The sequence below is a fragment of the Bemisia tabaci genome, chromosome 5 (genome assembly GCF_918797505.1).
Source record: "Bemisia tabaci chromosome 5, PGI_BMITA_v3".
NCBI lineage: Eukaryota > Metazoa > Arthropoda > Insecta > Hemiptera > Aleyrodidae > Bemisia > Bemisia tabaci.
This window is the reverse complement of record NC_092797.1, coordinates 25,455,357-25,472,408: the sequence shown is the minus strand read 5'-3', so window position 1 is coordinate 25,472,408 and position 17,052 is coordinate 25,455,357. Positions and strand designations below refer to the sequence as shown.

The 17,052-nt window shown below is 38.2% G+C and overlaps 2 protein-coding genes across 3 annotated transcripts in view; both read left to right on the top strand.

The window, feature by feature from the left end:
- LOC109037465 (uncharacterized) overlaps window positions 1-3,086 on the top strand; it is a 48,081-nt gene extending 44,995 nt beyond the window's left edge. Inside the window, exon 17 of the mRNA XM_019052153.2 lies at window positions 997-3,086. Coding sequence (XP_018907698.2) covers window positions 997-1,157 — 161 coding nt within the window. The 3' untranslated portion in view covers window positions 1,158-3,086. The remainder of the gene's footprint in view (window positions 1-996) is intronic.
- A 1,189-nt stretch (window positions 3,087-4,275) lies between these two features.
- Window positions 4,276-16,045, top strand: LOC140224612 (uncharacterized). 2 transcript variants are annotated; one of them, XM_072300475.1, is made up of 6 exons: window positions 4,276-4,417; window positions 6,249-6,415; window positions 7,395-7,571; window positions 8,121-8,213; window positions 9,386-9,637; window positions 14,059-16,045. In XM_072300475.1, the coding sequence occupies exons 2-4, from the start codon at window positions 6,341-6,343 to the stop codon at window positions 8,211-8,213; spliced, it is 345 nt and encodes a 114-aa protein (XP_072156576.1). In that variant the 5' UTR covers window positions 4,276-4,417; window positions 6,249-6,340; the 3' UTR covers window positions 9,386-9,637; window positions 14,059-16,045. The 2 variants fall into 2 exon arrangements, with proteins under 2 accessions (XP_072156576.1, XP_072156577.1); XM_072300476.1 differs by having other exon boundaries at window positions 6,234-6,415.
- Window positions 16,046-17,052: the final 1,007 nt, after the last annotated feature.

Here is a 17,052-nt window from a genome sequence, read left to right as displayed (position 1 = left end):
ACCAAATTTCGGGCACCAATATGGGACACTATAAAATTTTTAATCAAGGTAATCGATGTTTTCGATTGTAGGATCCCAATTTCTGATTGGAAACCTGGATTCCGAAGTCGTCGGCAATAAATATGAAACTATAGAGTGAGCTAAGTTCGATAAAAACTTTGGCTACCTGAACCAAAATTCGGCTCCTATGATTGTAGATTTCGATTACCTAGAAAAAAATGCTGTTGCCTCTAATGAACCAAAAATGCGTGGAGGGGTCGTTATGCAATAATTTTAATCTGGCATTCTCATTACTAGAATTTCAACACGCACCTTGAAACCTCCTTGATTTGAAATCACCTGGAAGATTCCTCACGTGATATGAAAGCCTTGTCATTTCAAGGTGGGCGATTTGAGAAGCGTTTAAAAAGTTTGACTAAAATTGCCGTTCTCTTATATCTTTTTGTATATAGAGACAATTTTGAAGATTTAGACTAGAAAAAGAATAAGTGAGGATTCAAAATGCGTTGATTCATTTATGGTATTAAAGGGTTTCGTTGAGCCATTAAAGAGAACTGGCGGGAATTTTTAGGTGTACATCCGACGCGACGCCTTCAATCTTACGTGATACACACTGAGAAAAAACTATGGCTTATAAACCTATTAGAGGTAAATATGGAACACCACTAATAGTAGTACCTCTACATATAATAATAGCACATATACCTTAGTTATGGTCTCTGTACCTTAATTAGGTACAGAGACCTTAGTATGGTTCACAGACCGAGAATCATTAGTTTATTTACGACTATTATAGGTGTTCCATATTTACCACTAATAGGTTTATAAACCATAGCTTTTTCTCAGTGCATCTAATCATGCACTTAGATCCGTATTATTCTTTCTCCGTTATTCTCCGGTTTTTCTCCGGTCTCTTTTATTGTCATCGCGCATCAATCGAGCGCTGGGACTTGCGAGTTCCTGTGTTTAATCGTCGATTTTATTTTCCATTTTCAGAGGACAATTGCAGAAACCCAGCTCAGATCAAATTCTCCATCAGCTCAGAGGGTCTCACGTGCCACAGCGGAGCGGCGTCCATGAAAATTCACCCTCACTCAGTCATCTTCGCCACTCTTGCGTCCCTTCTTGTGTTCTTTTCGAAATCAAAATTAGTTTAAGAACTTGGTAATAGACAGCGGCATGTAAATCATTCATTACGTGCCTCAGACTTGGTCGATGTTCCATCTAGTAATATGAAGCTTGAGGATGTGCTTATGTGTTGTGATCTCTGCCGAGTGACTAGAGAAGTCCTTGCGGTGTGACGTTTGAGTAAAGTGTGTCATTATGCTGTCATTCCGCAGCTACATCTCAAGTGATAGTTTTCTTCCTTCAATTTAATGTCATGTTACCTTGTATCGATCTCTCTTCTACCGTTTTTCCTTGGGTCTTTTTTTAAGTACGAATGCATATTCCGATTGCATTTTGGAACAGACGCACCCTAGTAATGAAGGGGGGGGGGTTAATTGTAATGAATCCGTCCAGCAAAAGCACCCCTAGCGGATGAAAAAAATGATCGACGTATGGACTGAATTAAACAGATAAGAACCAAGTCACATTTTAGGGGGAATAGTAGTGAGAGATGATAGTTTTAAATGGCCACAAATTTTCTTTTGTCAAAATCCAAACGCGAAGATAAATATTTTGAACGCATCTCTGACTATTAACTATCCTAGCGAGTTAGTGACGCTATCTTTTTTCTTTTATCTATTGATTCTAGATGACATAGAATGCTTCAAATGCTTCATCTATATGTAAAATCAACGGTTTTGATGGCTTTCATTAAATGGACAAAAGATATGTTGCTAACTGTCAAGAGTAGCCACTGTCTTTGGCACTGAGTTTAGTAAAGAAATAAAACTTTGAAGCTCTGATCCTTTCTTTTATTCCAGGATTACTTGGGAGTCTCTCTGTTGAACGCAATTATTATTTGTATTACACATGCGATAATCATCTACTACGCCTGCCATCCTTTTCGAAACACGTAATCCAAATAGACTAATTGAAAAGAGAATTGAACCTTCAGATTTTTGTAATAAAACGCATATCTTCTAGAATAATTCAGAGTGGTCCATAAGTCCCGTACAGCTCGCAACAGGCATCATCCTAGCGTGTAAATTTTGAGCAAATTGAGTCAGAACCTTATAATTTTGTGAGTACTCTTAAGTCAAAAGAAGCAACTTTCGGGATTCCCCAAAATTTTTAAGGGGGGCAAGAACCTAAGTGGTTTCAGGGGTGGTGCAGGACTTTTGGATCACCCTGTGTACTAAAACAAACAGGGAAGCAGACGTATGTCTAAACCTTGTAATAGCTGTTCTTCACGATTTCCTGCGATCCTTAAAATGCCAAAAAACCAACGCAGTGTATGTGCTTTTTCTTTAGACTTGGTTTTTCAAAGTTCCAAGCCCAGTACAAAAAATCAGCACTGAGTTCCCCTGCTTTCCAGCAATATGGTAACTGGTCGCCTCAAAAAAGTTTAAACTTAAAATGTTGCTTCAGCGGCAAGTTCAAATCCAATTCGAACTGAGGATGTACGGTAACTAATCTTAGACTTAAATTTTTTCTTATCCTAAAATTCCCTATGAAATGTGACGCTGCTTGTTTAGCGCAAATGCGCGCGAGATGACTCAAAACTTCGAGGCAAGACCACAGACCACAGGTTTGAATAATTGCCCAAGATGACCTCAAGACTCCTAGCTCGAACAGACTACAATCCAAAGAATCTGAAGATGTATCTCTTTATCTTCGTAGGGAGTTTAAGGGAGACCGCAGGGTGAATCCTAGTACACCATGGGGAGGCTTGTTTACAGGAGTCTCAATGAAGCCATGACGAAATCATCACCGCGTATTACCCTCCTGTTTAAATACCTACCTCTAAAGGTCCAGAACCGGCGGAGAGTTTGACTGCCGTTTCGAAGATCAATTGAATCAAGTTCATATACTTGAATATTTCTACTTTTTATACAGTTTTGTAATTCATTTTAGGTTTAAATTGCGTGATTATTAATTCATATTCATTTTTTGTAAAATAAAAATGGTACAAAAGTCAATTTTTTCCGTTTCAATTTATTCTGTCTCAACATTACCTCAAAAAAGCTTGGCAAGGGTGGCCTATAGGACACCCTGTGTATGACGCGGGTGTATTTGATTTGTGAAAACCTAGGTTTGTCAAACGCCATTTAGGCAAACCCCGATTTTTTCCCCTCCAAATATATCCGTACCGCTTAATTTTTTTTGGGTGTTAATCGTGCAACATATAGGTGATGTATGGCCAGAAGAAGGAAATGTTCTTATCAATTGGTATGCAAAGACGCCTCAACATGAAAGGGACATAGAATGGAATGTAAATTGTTAACAGATGAGCGTCAAACATTTTTATGACATTTTTGACAGTGCTTATCGACGGTGTAAGTCGGCAATCACATAACTCGTTTGCGGTGTCTAAAAATCTCCGCCTATATGTTATTTCATTAAAGGAGAACAAATTGACATCATTCCTTGAAGTTTTTGCAGAATTTTCTTCGCACAGAGGAAAAACACCACTGCAGTTTTAAAGAATTGCCTTTGAGTAGTTTACCGTTTAAAAGATTAAGTATGATAGGAAGGCTGCGACGTCGCAAACCGAGTTACAGGATGTGATTGCCGACTTACACCGTCGTTATGTAATTATCAGCTGTCCTCCTCTTTACTTGTAGCCTTTGTCAGTGTTTTGCATGTTCCTGAAGTAAAGACTACTTCAATCGGTAAAAATCTGGTCTCCACAATCCGCCTATCAACGTTACATACCTATACGGTAAAAAAAAAGAAGAAGAACAAAAAAGTTAAACAGAACGGTCGTATTTGAGGTAAAATACAAAATCGACGTTTGCCGGTAACATAATTATATTAATAAAAAAGTGACCTGTCAGAGACGTCTTTGAGAGTGGAATTAAGAAGTTTGATACCACTGATCAATGACTTAGTTCACTGCCGTCACCTGCAGTGTGCGTTCGGTTTTCTGCACATGGTTTAAATCTATGGATTTGAACAAAGCCGCAAAGTCGTATTTCCCGCTGCATCTTCCACTATCATTCAGTGTAAAAATATTGCGCTTCGCGCCATACTGAGACTTCCCGCCTTTTCATTGCGCCTGCGCAAAGGTGAAAAGTTGGAGTACTATTCATTCCACAAACATACTTTGCAGGTTATGTTTTGTCCGGCTCCGGCCATGCCATGCTTTCCCTGATTCACCACTCAAGATTTTTCACAGCTGCGTAATTAGAATCAGATCCCTTTCGCTTCGTTGGTTTTCCAAATTGAATGTGCAATGTGAGAGCGAGCCATCTCTAACATCAACTCCCATTTTCCTGTAATTTTCTCGTATGGAGCGTAGTTGCAGCAAGTAAGTATCTAGCCCATGCACTGCCATGTGCTTTCATATTATTTTGATTGTCATGTCTGGTTTTACTCGGCGCATCTCCTATGTTCTCCATCATTGTCTTTTTTCACTCTATTAAGAGCCGTGGTGGCATTAAACTGTTCTTGTCACTGTTAATTATATCTCAAAGTAATGCAAAAGTTGAACAGGTTCGTGTAAGATACTTTGGCGGCTCCCATTCTCCGTTGTTGGAGATCTACGTAGGCTTGACGGGATCCCCACCGCTCCTAGTAATTCCAAATTTTCAGGGAATGTCAGATCGTGATAGTAGCGGTCGATGTGGCTAAACTGTAACGATTTCAGTAGGCTTACTACTGAAATCTTGTGGTGAAATTGAGTTAGGCAATTGATTAATATTGATGCATCATTCTTCTATCCTCTCTTAATGAAACCAGTTAATTGGCTGCTTGCTGGTCCTGGAAAAAAAGCCTGTATCTTGCCGACTCACGTGATGGAGAAATTTTGTTGCTAAGTGGTCGCGTCTTTTCTGTTGAGCAGCATAATTGACTGCTCATGTCATTGCATAGGTGACTCTGGGTTATTCATTATCTGTTATTGTAACAACACAACCTGGAAGATGTCACCTTGCAGGTTTGAAACTGACCACTCATCCAATTCCATTTCACTCTAATCGTGTCCATTTTATAAACTGAAGATTTCACTAAACAGCTTGTGCTTACTTTAGATAAGTATTCCTACCCATAATTTTTCCTCTCAGAGGTGTGGTCAGATAAGTTGGCTGTTGTTTACTTTCGGTTTGCATGTTTTTGGTGTCACTACTATCCATGTGAAAACATCCGACACTTTCAGAGGCAAGAACACAAGCTTTGATAGGGTTTTTACCACTTTCAAAACTTGTAACTTCGACGATATGATCATGTTACGGATGCTTTTAAGGTGGATTGTAGTGAACGATGATCTGTGTTGAGGCCTAACTTTGTCATCTGTGCTTGCAAACTGAAAGTAAGCAATGGCCAACATATCTGACGACACCTCTATCTGAAGCAAACATAAAACGGAATAAACAGTGACAATAGCTTTACGGTAGAATGTACATCTAATAAGTTACCAGTCCTTAACTTTTGGTTTGGAAGTGCCTGCACTGCCTTTGTCCAACAGCAATGGAGGATTTAAAGCCGACGCTACTGCTGATGTGCAAACATGTATTACATGTGTATCTGCCGTTACAGCGTCTATTCAACTGCAATTTACTCTGATGCATGTTCTCTGCCTCTCTGTCGATGCTGATAAGGAAGGAGGTAGAGCTGACACATCGTACTTTGAGACAAAAGTTAAGTATCGCTTAGGTCACCACTCATCAGTGGTGTCATCTGACTGCTAGTATCAACCTGTTGAGTGGCGCTGATGCGGAGGTAATCAGATTGACATGTGTCTCAACATATGATGCGTCCGCTCTAGAGGCACTGTGCATGAGTCGATAAATAGAGATGTTTTAATATTTCCCATCTTTATTACACAGTAAAAATTTTCATCCAACAAAGTAGTCATAACTGCAACCATTCTGCAGGAAATTCAAAGCCCACAAATTGAAATTGAAATCACAAAATGATCCATGATGAGTTTGAGGGCAAGGCTGAGGGGAGCGAGTGTTCAGTTTAGACAGTAATATTCCAACACAGATTTCCCGGTAGTTTGGAGTAAACTGAGCTTTATCCTACTACTACTGTTACTTCTAGTGTTTGGACTATGTTTTTGGTGTTTTTTCTTGTCCTGTTTCTTTTCCTGTCCATGAAGAAACCTTCTGCTGAAGTAACCAAAGTTTCGTTTTTCACAGAGATTTCACGTAACTTCGGATTCCATGAATTGTAAAAAGTATCTGCAAGGAAGCGCAACATTGCTCTAGATGAGGCACTCTTAATCTTAACCATGAGAACGAATTTAGCTGGCCAGAAGCTCTGCAGAATCATCTCTATCAAATTTGGAAACCTCCCTTTATTTTTTGTAAGTATAGGTTTTTATCATATATTTTAACCAGCTTGGCTTCATGGTTAAAAGATAGTAGGAGCTTTAAGCAGTAAGAACGATGCTGGAAATCGGTCCCCCAAACATTCTGTTCGACTAGCCACTAAATCGGCAATTTTTGATCAATTCTAGATGAAAAATATCCACCTCCATCCATTTTTCATCTCAAATTTCCAAAAAACATTGCCAAGGTGAATTGAAATTTCAGGAGTAAACTCAAAGTGGTGGCTTCGCTGTGTGTCCTTTCCAGTAAGAACTGCTTTCTGCAGATCTGATATACTGTTTTTTCCCGGAAGGATTTATCCTCTTCATTTTCCTGCCCTCTTTGCAATAGCCCTAGTTTCTCCTATGAATAGTATTGGATACACCAAACAGGCATTCTATTGCTGAGATTGTATCAATAAAGATTGGTTCAACTTGTAAACATAGCCTCAAAAGTCAATCGAGTAATCCGTGGGAAAGGGTTTTTGTGGTTGATTCTTTATTCTTTAAAGTACCACATGGCAATGAAATTGAAATTGTTAGGAATTTCTTGCTTTCCAACTTTTCTAACTTTAATCCTCAATTTTTGTTGAAGGTTTTTCCTATACTTTTGATTGAACCAAAGGATACATTGAACCATCATTGAATACGATCAGCTCAGGGTACTCATAGTCAGAGAAAGAACAAGGCAAAAGCATTGGGTCAAGGCAAAGTGACCTTTAAATTGGAAAAAAAATTATGTTCACAAGAGGGAAAAATGATTTTATCCATGAGGTCAATTTAGGGTTGGTGAGGATTTCATGGGATACTAAGCTGGGTTTACTTACTGAGTGTGATCTTCTTACCTGCTCCGAAAAGAGCCAAACTAATGCAGTTCTCTCAGCAGAACCCCAGCTAAGTATTGCTCTGAAACTCGAAGTTAATTTTCTAACACTAATTCTAATTTTTGGTTTTTCTGTCTGTGGTTTCCCTCCAGGTCAATGTGGATTCAGCACTACAACTTGCACATCCTCTCACCCTTATTGTGAGGGTCCTAATTTTAGTAATTTTCTTTGCTTCAAATTCGGGAAGTCACATGGCTTCAACTGGTTTCCAAGCATCGTCAGATGATTTCAAAATCATTGATCATGCCACATACTGTCTCCCAAGTCAGGTAATTTTCTCAAAATTAATCTTTGAATTTAAATTTAAAACTGTGACCCTTGGCTTGACTGATGACTATTTCCATTTTATTTCAAATTACTCACATCTTATCAGCCTCTCTAAGTTTAAGGGAAGGGGTATAGCAATATGAATTATCAAACCATTCTTGAGGTTCCTTATCTCAAGTCGCCGAAGTATTTTATTTGCATGCACACAGGGTTCAATGTGCATTGTGTATTCCATTCTTTTGTGACCCTTTCCAATTTTTTTTTCTTTTTTGAGAAGCTGGCATGTGTTTTTATTACTTTGAACCGCCCACATTTGCCGAAACATCTATGCAGTGTTCTATGTACTTTATTTACTTTTTTTTTTGGGTGGGGGGGGGGGGGGGCAAAATTAAGGAAGCAATTTTATTGCTAGACGGTTTTTGTTTAGGCCTTTATCTTGGCTCATCTGATGCATCAGTATTTTTTTGCTATAATTTTTGGCAATGGCTGAATAGTGGAACTGTGCCTCCACAACTAAAATCCATTTTATCTCTAAGTTTCTAATTTTTTAGATGAAGGATATGCCAATCAAGCAAATCCAGCCATCAAAATCAGCCAAACTAATCAAGGAGACACACCAGCATCGTCTGAAAAAAATTAAATGAGTAAGTAACATCTTTTAACCTAACATACCATTCTATGACAAAGAAATAAAGACATTAAGACGGAGCGCCAGAAGAAGAAAATGGTGCGAATTCATACAAACTCTCCGATTGGCTAGAGGATTGGCGGCGAAATTGGTACAAATTTGAAATTCAAGTATAGGGAGGGAACTGAATAAAATTGCATAAACAAAGTATTCTAGGTTGATTTTTGCTCAAATTCACTTACCCATATATATTTTTTTAAGCAACTTTACCCAAGTTATTTTTGGTCTGTCATCGACCGATTAATCTCATTTGGGAGTAATAGTCATCTAGCACTGTAACGGCCTGTTTGAACCAGCAGGACCACCATGAGCAGAAGAAAAACTAACTTTACCTGAGATCCTTGCTTGTTATCAAGCCAGAATAGGTGTATTACAACAAGTACCATCCCAACTTTATTTATTTGTTCATTTTAGTGACTTAAATGAGTTCAGAACAAGAAATGTGTAAAAATCGAGGGCACAAGTTCAAATCAAGTTTCCGTTTGCCGCCATGGATTTGCGCGCTTATTTACATACAAACGCAGAGCACCAGGACTGCATCAATTAGGTCGGTACAACCTGGTCAGTAAAATCTGGAATTCAAAGTATGAAAAACGGACCGTAACATCCAATTTTTTTGCTTAAATCAACTGATGATATTATTTCAAATATTTTATGTAGTATGCATTTTTTCCATAAACTACACCATTTCCAAGAAAATGGCTGATAAAAGTTGCCGTACCGACCTACGTCATCAAAAAAATTCCAAGATGCATGAAATGCAAACACCTCCTTTTTTTTCTCTATGCTGATCCACCATAGAATTCAGAAAAGGATCATGTGCCCTTACTTTACAAGAGGAAGCCCTGGGGGGGGGGGGGGGTGGTTCAATTTAAAAGTTCCTCAAGCTATTGCAATGTTGAGGATAAGAGAAACAGAGAATTTTCTGTTACAGATCATTTTCATTAGTTGCAGAAAAATAAAATGGAGAAACTTTTTGGTAGAAAAAGGTTGTAATTTCCCATCAACATATATGAGGAGATACCTACCTCAATTTTTACATTAAAGCATTGTTGTGACTCTTTTTCTATCAATCTTTTTAATCCTTTACATTCTTTGTTATTATTTGGTTTTCTTTTATCTTTTCAGTAAACTATTTAAATCAGAAATTGAATCCTTAACTGAGGCTGAGTGCAGCCTTTTGTCTTCCAAAATGGAACCTAAAGAAGGAAAGGTGCTCAGAAGGAATGAAAATATTTTGTTCATCTTGCTTGAATTTTCCTTTTTGCTTTACCATGAGGTCAACATTAGAGAATGATTTAATGACTCTGATGTGGGGCCCTCTCAAGTTAGAAAATCACACCCGTCGATGCTGGTTTTAACTTCTCTCCTAACCTGCAGGTATTTTATTCGCTTTTACGTCATGCCTTTTATTTGCATAATCTCAGAACAAAGAGGCTTCCCATTAAATATAATTTTTAATCAAGAAAAATGAAAGAAAAAAAGACATAAAAACAGAAATGAAAGAAGAATCAATAACTAGAAAACTTGATGAAAGTTGGAACTCATCTTGAAAGCAAGAATGTTTTTTTCTTCTTCCACTTTTTTTTGCTTTCGATCACAGGAAAGCATTTGTATTCTTGGTTGCACTCATTTTGTAGAAAATGAAAAAGAAGAGGTGTCGTCAGCTAAGTTGACGGTTGTTTACTTTCGGTTTGCAAGCACCAACGACAAATTTGGGCCTCTGAACAAAGTAGCGCTCGCTACTATCCACATTGAAAACATCAGTCTCATGATCGTATCGTAAAAAAACTACTTATCAGTTATGATTTGTGACTTTTTTGTGGTTGTGATTTCTGTGTGGCTAAAAATTAAAGTGTTTCAAGGTTTGAAAGTATTAAAAAACTTATCTAAGGGTCATTCCACATAGAACCTACCAGCCATGCAACCGCCCGACTCGGATTTTGATGATACATTTTTTTCTTGATCAGACCACCAAATAATGAACTTTTGCAAAATATTAGGTCTCAAATCGAAAAACTCACTGAGATATGAACTTTGGAAGTTTTAAGAATTTTCAAGAAAGAGACGTTTCGAACTTCCGAGAAAGAGAGGGTCATTTTCCCCTAAAAAATTCACCCCTGGCCCATTTTTCGTCGGATTGAAGTGAAAATTTGACACAATGTCCATGAAAGTATGTAAATTTGAGAATAAAATGCATAAAATGTTTGACTTCACTCATTGATGTGTTGCGGTTGATTGTTCGTTGTGATTTTGTCTGATTTTAGCGACAAAACCTTCCCCTCTTCAAATGCTCATAACTTTTGAGCTGCAAGTTATTTTTTGCTCCAATTTTTTTTAAAATGCTCCTAAGAGTATTAGAAAGACGCTTAAAGAACAATTCTGATGGCGTTTTGGGCTTTAGTATCTTTTTTTTCACTTTTGTCCGAAAAAGGCCTAAAAAACTGGAAATAACACCAACATTGTTCCGATAATCGACCATTACCCTGAAAAGTCAACTCAAAAATCGCTCAATTTTTGCCTGAATGGTCCTTACTGAGTGTACAATATGTTTGAAAAATAAAATCAATGGTATTTCGGGTTGAAATATCTTTAACTTCGAGTTTCTTCCGAAAAGAGGCCAGCAAAACTGAAAAACACTGAAATTACACCAATTATCGGCGCTAACGTTGGAGTAGCAACTCAAAAATTGCTCACATTTATACTGGATGGTTCTCACTGCATGTGAAATGCGTCTGTGGAATAAAAGTGATGGTATGTTGGGTTTCCATAACCCTTTTCCCAACATTTTTACTCAAGAGAGGCTCGCTCAACTGAAAAAAGCGCTAGGAAAATCTCATTAACCGACCATTACATTGAAAAAACAATTGATTGGGGGCCCAGATTTTTCACCAAAGGACTCTTGTTGTATGGGAAGCACACTAACTTGAGGAGTGAATATAGCAAGGGATTCACTCTCAAAGGGAGGGAAAAAATATGTACAAAAATCATGTATTTAGATATTTTGCGATAAAAAAATAGAATGTTATCAATAAAGTAACTGTAAGGTTTGCCCTTGATTTACTCAATTCAAAACTTAGTTGCTTTTTCAACTCGAAGCATTAAATTTACTCCAAAAAACTGTTTAATTCACGGACGCGGATGGATACATAAATGAAATTTCAAAGTCGTTTTCTTCCTCTGATTTGGATAGAACAAGCCCAAAGAACCAATGCCTATCATGCACACACGCAACAACGAATTTGTTGAGATTTCTAGCATAACTTTAACTTACTCTGGTTTAGAGTAATTATTCAGGGCAATCAAGATCGTGATCTATATCAGCAATAGTCTAATTTATAGATCTGAATATTAAAAAGTTTTTTGAAGTAAATTTAATGCTTTGAGTTGAAAAAGCAACTAAGTTCTGAATTGAGTGAATCAAGGGCAAACCTTACAGTTACGTACTTCATTGATAACATTCTATTTTTTTAACGCAAAATATCCAAATACATGATTTTTGTACATATTTTTTCCCACCCTTTAAGAGTGAAACCCTTGCTTGAGATGTTGAGGAAATAAATAGGTAACTCAATTTTTCAAAACTATAATTACAATACTTCAACTCTAGTCAGCATGAATAACCTCCCTCAATTTTTAACAATTTAATGTGCTGATAATTCCTATTAGAACTTTTTATCTTTTCCATTTATTTTTATTTCAGAATACATTTGAAAGTTATTAACCTCATTATGATGCCATCCAGGAGTCAGTAAATCACATTTAATGTGAATAGGGATGCTGTCAACACCTTCTCATCTTTTTGCCTTACATTTTCGAATATTTCTTATTAATTTTAGAACACTCATTAGTGATGGCTGGATTTCGTTCACTTTTGTCTTCTTCACCCCTATCTCCCAGCCATCACCAAGAATCACCCATAAATTTAATTACTAAACTTGCAGCTGATAACTACATAGATTATAGCCAGCCAATCTTGTGTAGGCTTGTTGTCTCACCACCCGTGACCTCAGCAAGTCTATATAAGCGTGCGCTGCCCTCAAATCTAGGTCTGTCAGTCTTTTCTCATCTCTTAGACCCCAGGTTCTTTACCATCTAGACCCGTACAAGTACATTTGTGCCCACTCTCGCCTTCTTGCACATTTTCTGAGTGACTATTTTCTTTACTGTTTAACTCTTGTGATTCTGTGCTCTCTCTTTTGACTCAGTTTAACTCTAAATTTCATCTCCAAAAATTCAGTGTCTATAATTCTCAATCCATTCTAGTAGTTTGTTGATTCTACCTTTTATTAAAAATCAACTGGTGCCGAACGGTCTCACGAACTTTCAACCCGAATTTGAGTCTAACACCCGTGACATACTCATATTCCATAACAGATGCATATCAGTTAAGAGATACCTACAGTTTTATTTCCTTACTTTGAAGCCGATCGTAAAGATTGGAGGGAAGGGGAAAACTACTACAACCAAGAATACACTATATTCACTCCTCAAGTTAGTGTGCTTCCCATACAACAAGAGTCCTTTGGTGAAAAATCTGGGCCCCCAATCAATTGTTTTTTCAATGTAATGGTCGGTTAATGAGATTTTCCTAGCGCTTTTTTCAGTTGAGCGAGCCTCTCTTGAGTAAAAATGTTGGGAAAAGGATTATGGAAACCCAACATACCATCACTTTTATTCCACAGACGCATTTCACATGCAGTGAGAACCATCCAGTATAAATGTGAGCAATTTTTGAGTTGCTACTCCAACGTTAGCGCCGATAATTGGTGTAATTTCAGTGTTTTTCAGTTTTGCTGGCCTCTTTTCGGAAGAAACTCGAAGTTAAAGATATTTCAACCCGAAATACCATTGATTTTATTTTTCAAACATATTGTACACTCAGTAAGGACCATTCAGGCAAAAATTGAGCGATTTTTGAGTTGACTTTTCAGGGTAATGGTCGATTATCGGAACAATGTTGGTGTTATTTCCAGTTTTTTAGGCCTTTTTCGGACAAAAGTGAAAAAAAAGATACTAAAGCCCAAAACGCCATCAGAATTGTTCTTTAAGCGTCTTTCTAATACTCTTAGGAGCATTTTAAAAAAAATTGGAGCAAAAAATAACTTGCAGCTCAAAAGATATGAGCATTTGAAGAGGGGAAGGTTTTGTCGCTAAAATCAGACAAAATCACAACGAACAATCAACCGCAACACATCAATGAGTGAAGTCAAACATTTTATGCATTTTATTCTCAAATTTACATACTTTCATGGACATTGTGTCAAATTTTCACTTCAATCCGACGAAAAATGGGCCAGGGGTGAATTTTTTAGGGGAAAATGACCCTCTCTTTCTCGGAAGTTCGAAACGTCTCTTTCTTGAAAATTCTTAAAACTTCCAAAGTTCATATCTCAGTGAGTTTTTCGATTTGAGACCTAATATTTTGCAAAAGTTCATTATTTGGTGGTCTGATCAAGAAAAAAATGTATCATCAAAATCCGAGTCGGGCGGTTGCATGGTTGGTAGGTTCTATATGGAATGACCCCTAAGCTTGTGTTCTTGCTTCTGAGAGAGCCAGATGTTTTCATAAGGATAGTAGTGACGCGAAAACGCCTGCAACCCGAAAGTAAACAACCGTCAACTTGGCTGACGACACCTCTAATACCTAACATCTATGTAGGTCCTTAGAGTATTTTCGTTAGTCTGCTGTTTTTCCCTCAATATTGATTATATAATAGGACAATTAATATTTTTGATTTTAAACTTTGTTCATGCATTCTCATCTCTAATTGGATCAATTGTGTGTCTTTTTACTCTAGACTTTTACTATTGACTGTCGGCCTTAGCAATATACATGTGATATTGCCAAAATTCTTCTCCGTTATTGTACCACAAGACGACCTCTTTCAATTCGTAGCTTGATGGATCTCTAATGGTAAGAATTTTCTGTACCATTCTCACCATTCAGAAGAAGCGATTGTAAGAGAGCAACTGAACTGGAGTTGCACTCAAAATAGTTTTCCTGCAGTGTGAAAAATTCTAGCTTAAGGCCTGTTTACTGTCATGACAGCATTTGTGGAGGATAATTTTGTTCACAACACAGGTTAAATATTTCCCAGTCTCATCTGGCGGCATAGCTGAAGCAGAGCCATTCCAAGTAACTTTCAACTTTCAATCTCCAATTTTTTTCAAAAAAGTATTTTTTCATCTCGACTAAAGCTCGTGATTCTTTTATTGCTCATAGCATGTAGGAACATGTGTTTGGTTTGGTTATGCTTCAATAGTAACAAATAAAGGAATTCTGAGCCATGTAGAATGAAAAAAATTATCAGCTCAGTCCAAACTGTCCCGGTCATTCTCACCTTATTTATCAAACCAAAAATGAAGTAGGAACTTGCTCTTCTTGCTTCAATACTTTTTCTTAAGTTGATTCTTTGTAAATAAAGAATCTTTTATGACACTCTTGGCTGAATGTGAGCAATTAATTCCTACAAAAGAGGAAAAAATCTATTTTTCTCTCAATTGTCAATTTTTCACAATTGATCGTTTGATATGTATTTTGATGATATATTTTGCTTATATATCACATCAAGCCCATTAAAACAATTGGAAAAACTATTGCGAAGTGCATAGTACACATATAAAGGAGAACTATGCTAGTGAAGAAAAGGGACAGTCGAAAATAGCTGGGATAGTCTGGACCTACTGAGATAATGTTAAGGAGGTACAGTTTAAGGATCTGATACACTGAATTACTGATGATGTAAGAGGAAAAATACTTTACATTTTATTTTTCCTTCCTTGTATTCAAGTGAAACAATTCTTGTCCTAAAATTGGATTGCATTTTGCATGAAAGAGCCGAGAGCATTCCACTGTTGCTGAGATGTGCAACTTTTTTCACCCGGCAAATATAAACTGATTAGTGATCATCTCAACAAGTTTTATCTTTACTCTCGATAAATTATAAATTCAAGACCAAAATTACCTTGGTAAAATTAATTGTTGACATGGTTTCAGTATTTTATTGCAAAGAATGTAAGTTGTACAATCCTGGCAACATTGTTATGCTCTCGGTTTCTTTTTGCAAAATGCAATTCAATTAAAGTTGTGAATGAAACTAGAATAAATTTTTAAGTGAACCTTAGGAATAATATGAAACAGGTAACGAAAGTGTAATAAACTTAAAGTATTGGAGGAAACAAGAATAGTGCTTCGAACCAAGAATAGTATACCACAAGTTTGAAATACACTGTCCAGGGGGAAAAAAACCAACACAATGCAGCACAGTAAACATGAAAAATGAGAGCAACTAACTTCATCACAACAGCCTTGCTCTTAGTATTTGTCTTATTTGAGGAATCTAGGAACAGTAGGATAAGGTAGAGGAAAATACTTCCTTAGATTTCATTAGAACACAAAATGAGGTTATAATCCTACTACACAGGGTGTCTCACGAAAAAGGAGGCACACGACTATCTTCTAAGCGCGTTGGTATGTACTTTGAAAAAAGGTTGAATACGTGTTTGTCTCCATCGAGGGTGACACCTTTTGGCGCATTGGAAATTTTTCCCGGAACGGCAAAGGGGAGCAGGGAGTTTCCTTTCCCCCGTAGATAAAACTTTTCAAATGGCACCCCTATTTTTTTTATTTCCGAAATCAATTCTGCGTTAAAAATCAGCCAGTGTATCCAAACCAGATGAGGATTGGACCATCTGTCAACAATTGACAAAGGCTCCTCCCCTTTTTCCACCTTTTTTTCAAAAATTCCCTGCGCCGAGTGAAAGTGCCATATTAAAGCAAACTCTTCACCGAAAAATCCCTAAACAGTGCCCTTTTAATAAAATAAAGAAAGAAAATCTACTCTACTTGAACACTGGAGCAAGCGAAGCCCTTTTTATCATATTCAAATGCGCTTTGCTGATCAATTCCAAGGGGCGCTCATCGGAATAGGATAGTTTGGACACAGTGTTTGAGAATGAGGAGTTTAAGAAAAAACGAGAAAAAACTAAGCTATGAGTTCAAAAAAGTAGAGAGAAATAAATAGAGAATGGACTGAATGAGTTATATAAAGAGAGGTACCAGGCTGCACGGTGCCAGCTACAGAATAAATCTGGACTGAGGATCCGAAGGGACTTTTTTTTTTTGTTTAAAACGGAAGTGAAAATCTGCTTTCTCCCGCACTGGATTGAGGGGGATCCGGCGGGCCCCGGGGGGGGTTTTCCAGGCCCACTCCCAGGTACCAGATACCAATCGCGGCCCAGACCGAGTGGAACGTCCCGGGCAAGCCCGGAGACCTCGGTCTGGGAGTGTGACTGGGTATGTGGGTTTGGCCTATGACGGTAGGCCCGCCAAACACTAACGACACTCCCCTTGAGATGCATCCGCACTACGCATCCCCTTTTGTCCGAGTTTAATTCCCACCCAACGGTCAGCCTACGGCCATTACCTCGTCAGGCGAGAGGGCCCCCCGCAGCAGTGTCCAGCCGGACCCCACCCTCATAGGAGTACCCCGTTGCCTCCGGAGTACCTATCCCCCGCCAGGAGGGATTTAAACCTCCCAGCAGCTCTGAGGATGGGAATCCGTACCCCGAAGGGTCCGTCAGCACTGGAGCCTCTGGAGCGGAAGGTTGCCTCCCGTGAGTGTGCGGGGGATTCCAGGTGGCACTCGGCCAGGACTCCGAGGAGTCCTGTGTAACGCCGACGCTCCAAGTCCTACCCGCTGCACTCATGGGACCCAGACTTTGCAGCCCCCCTCCCTACAAGTAGCGAGGGACGCGGCCGGCCAACCCCTTCCGAAGCACTAGTCTAATTT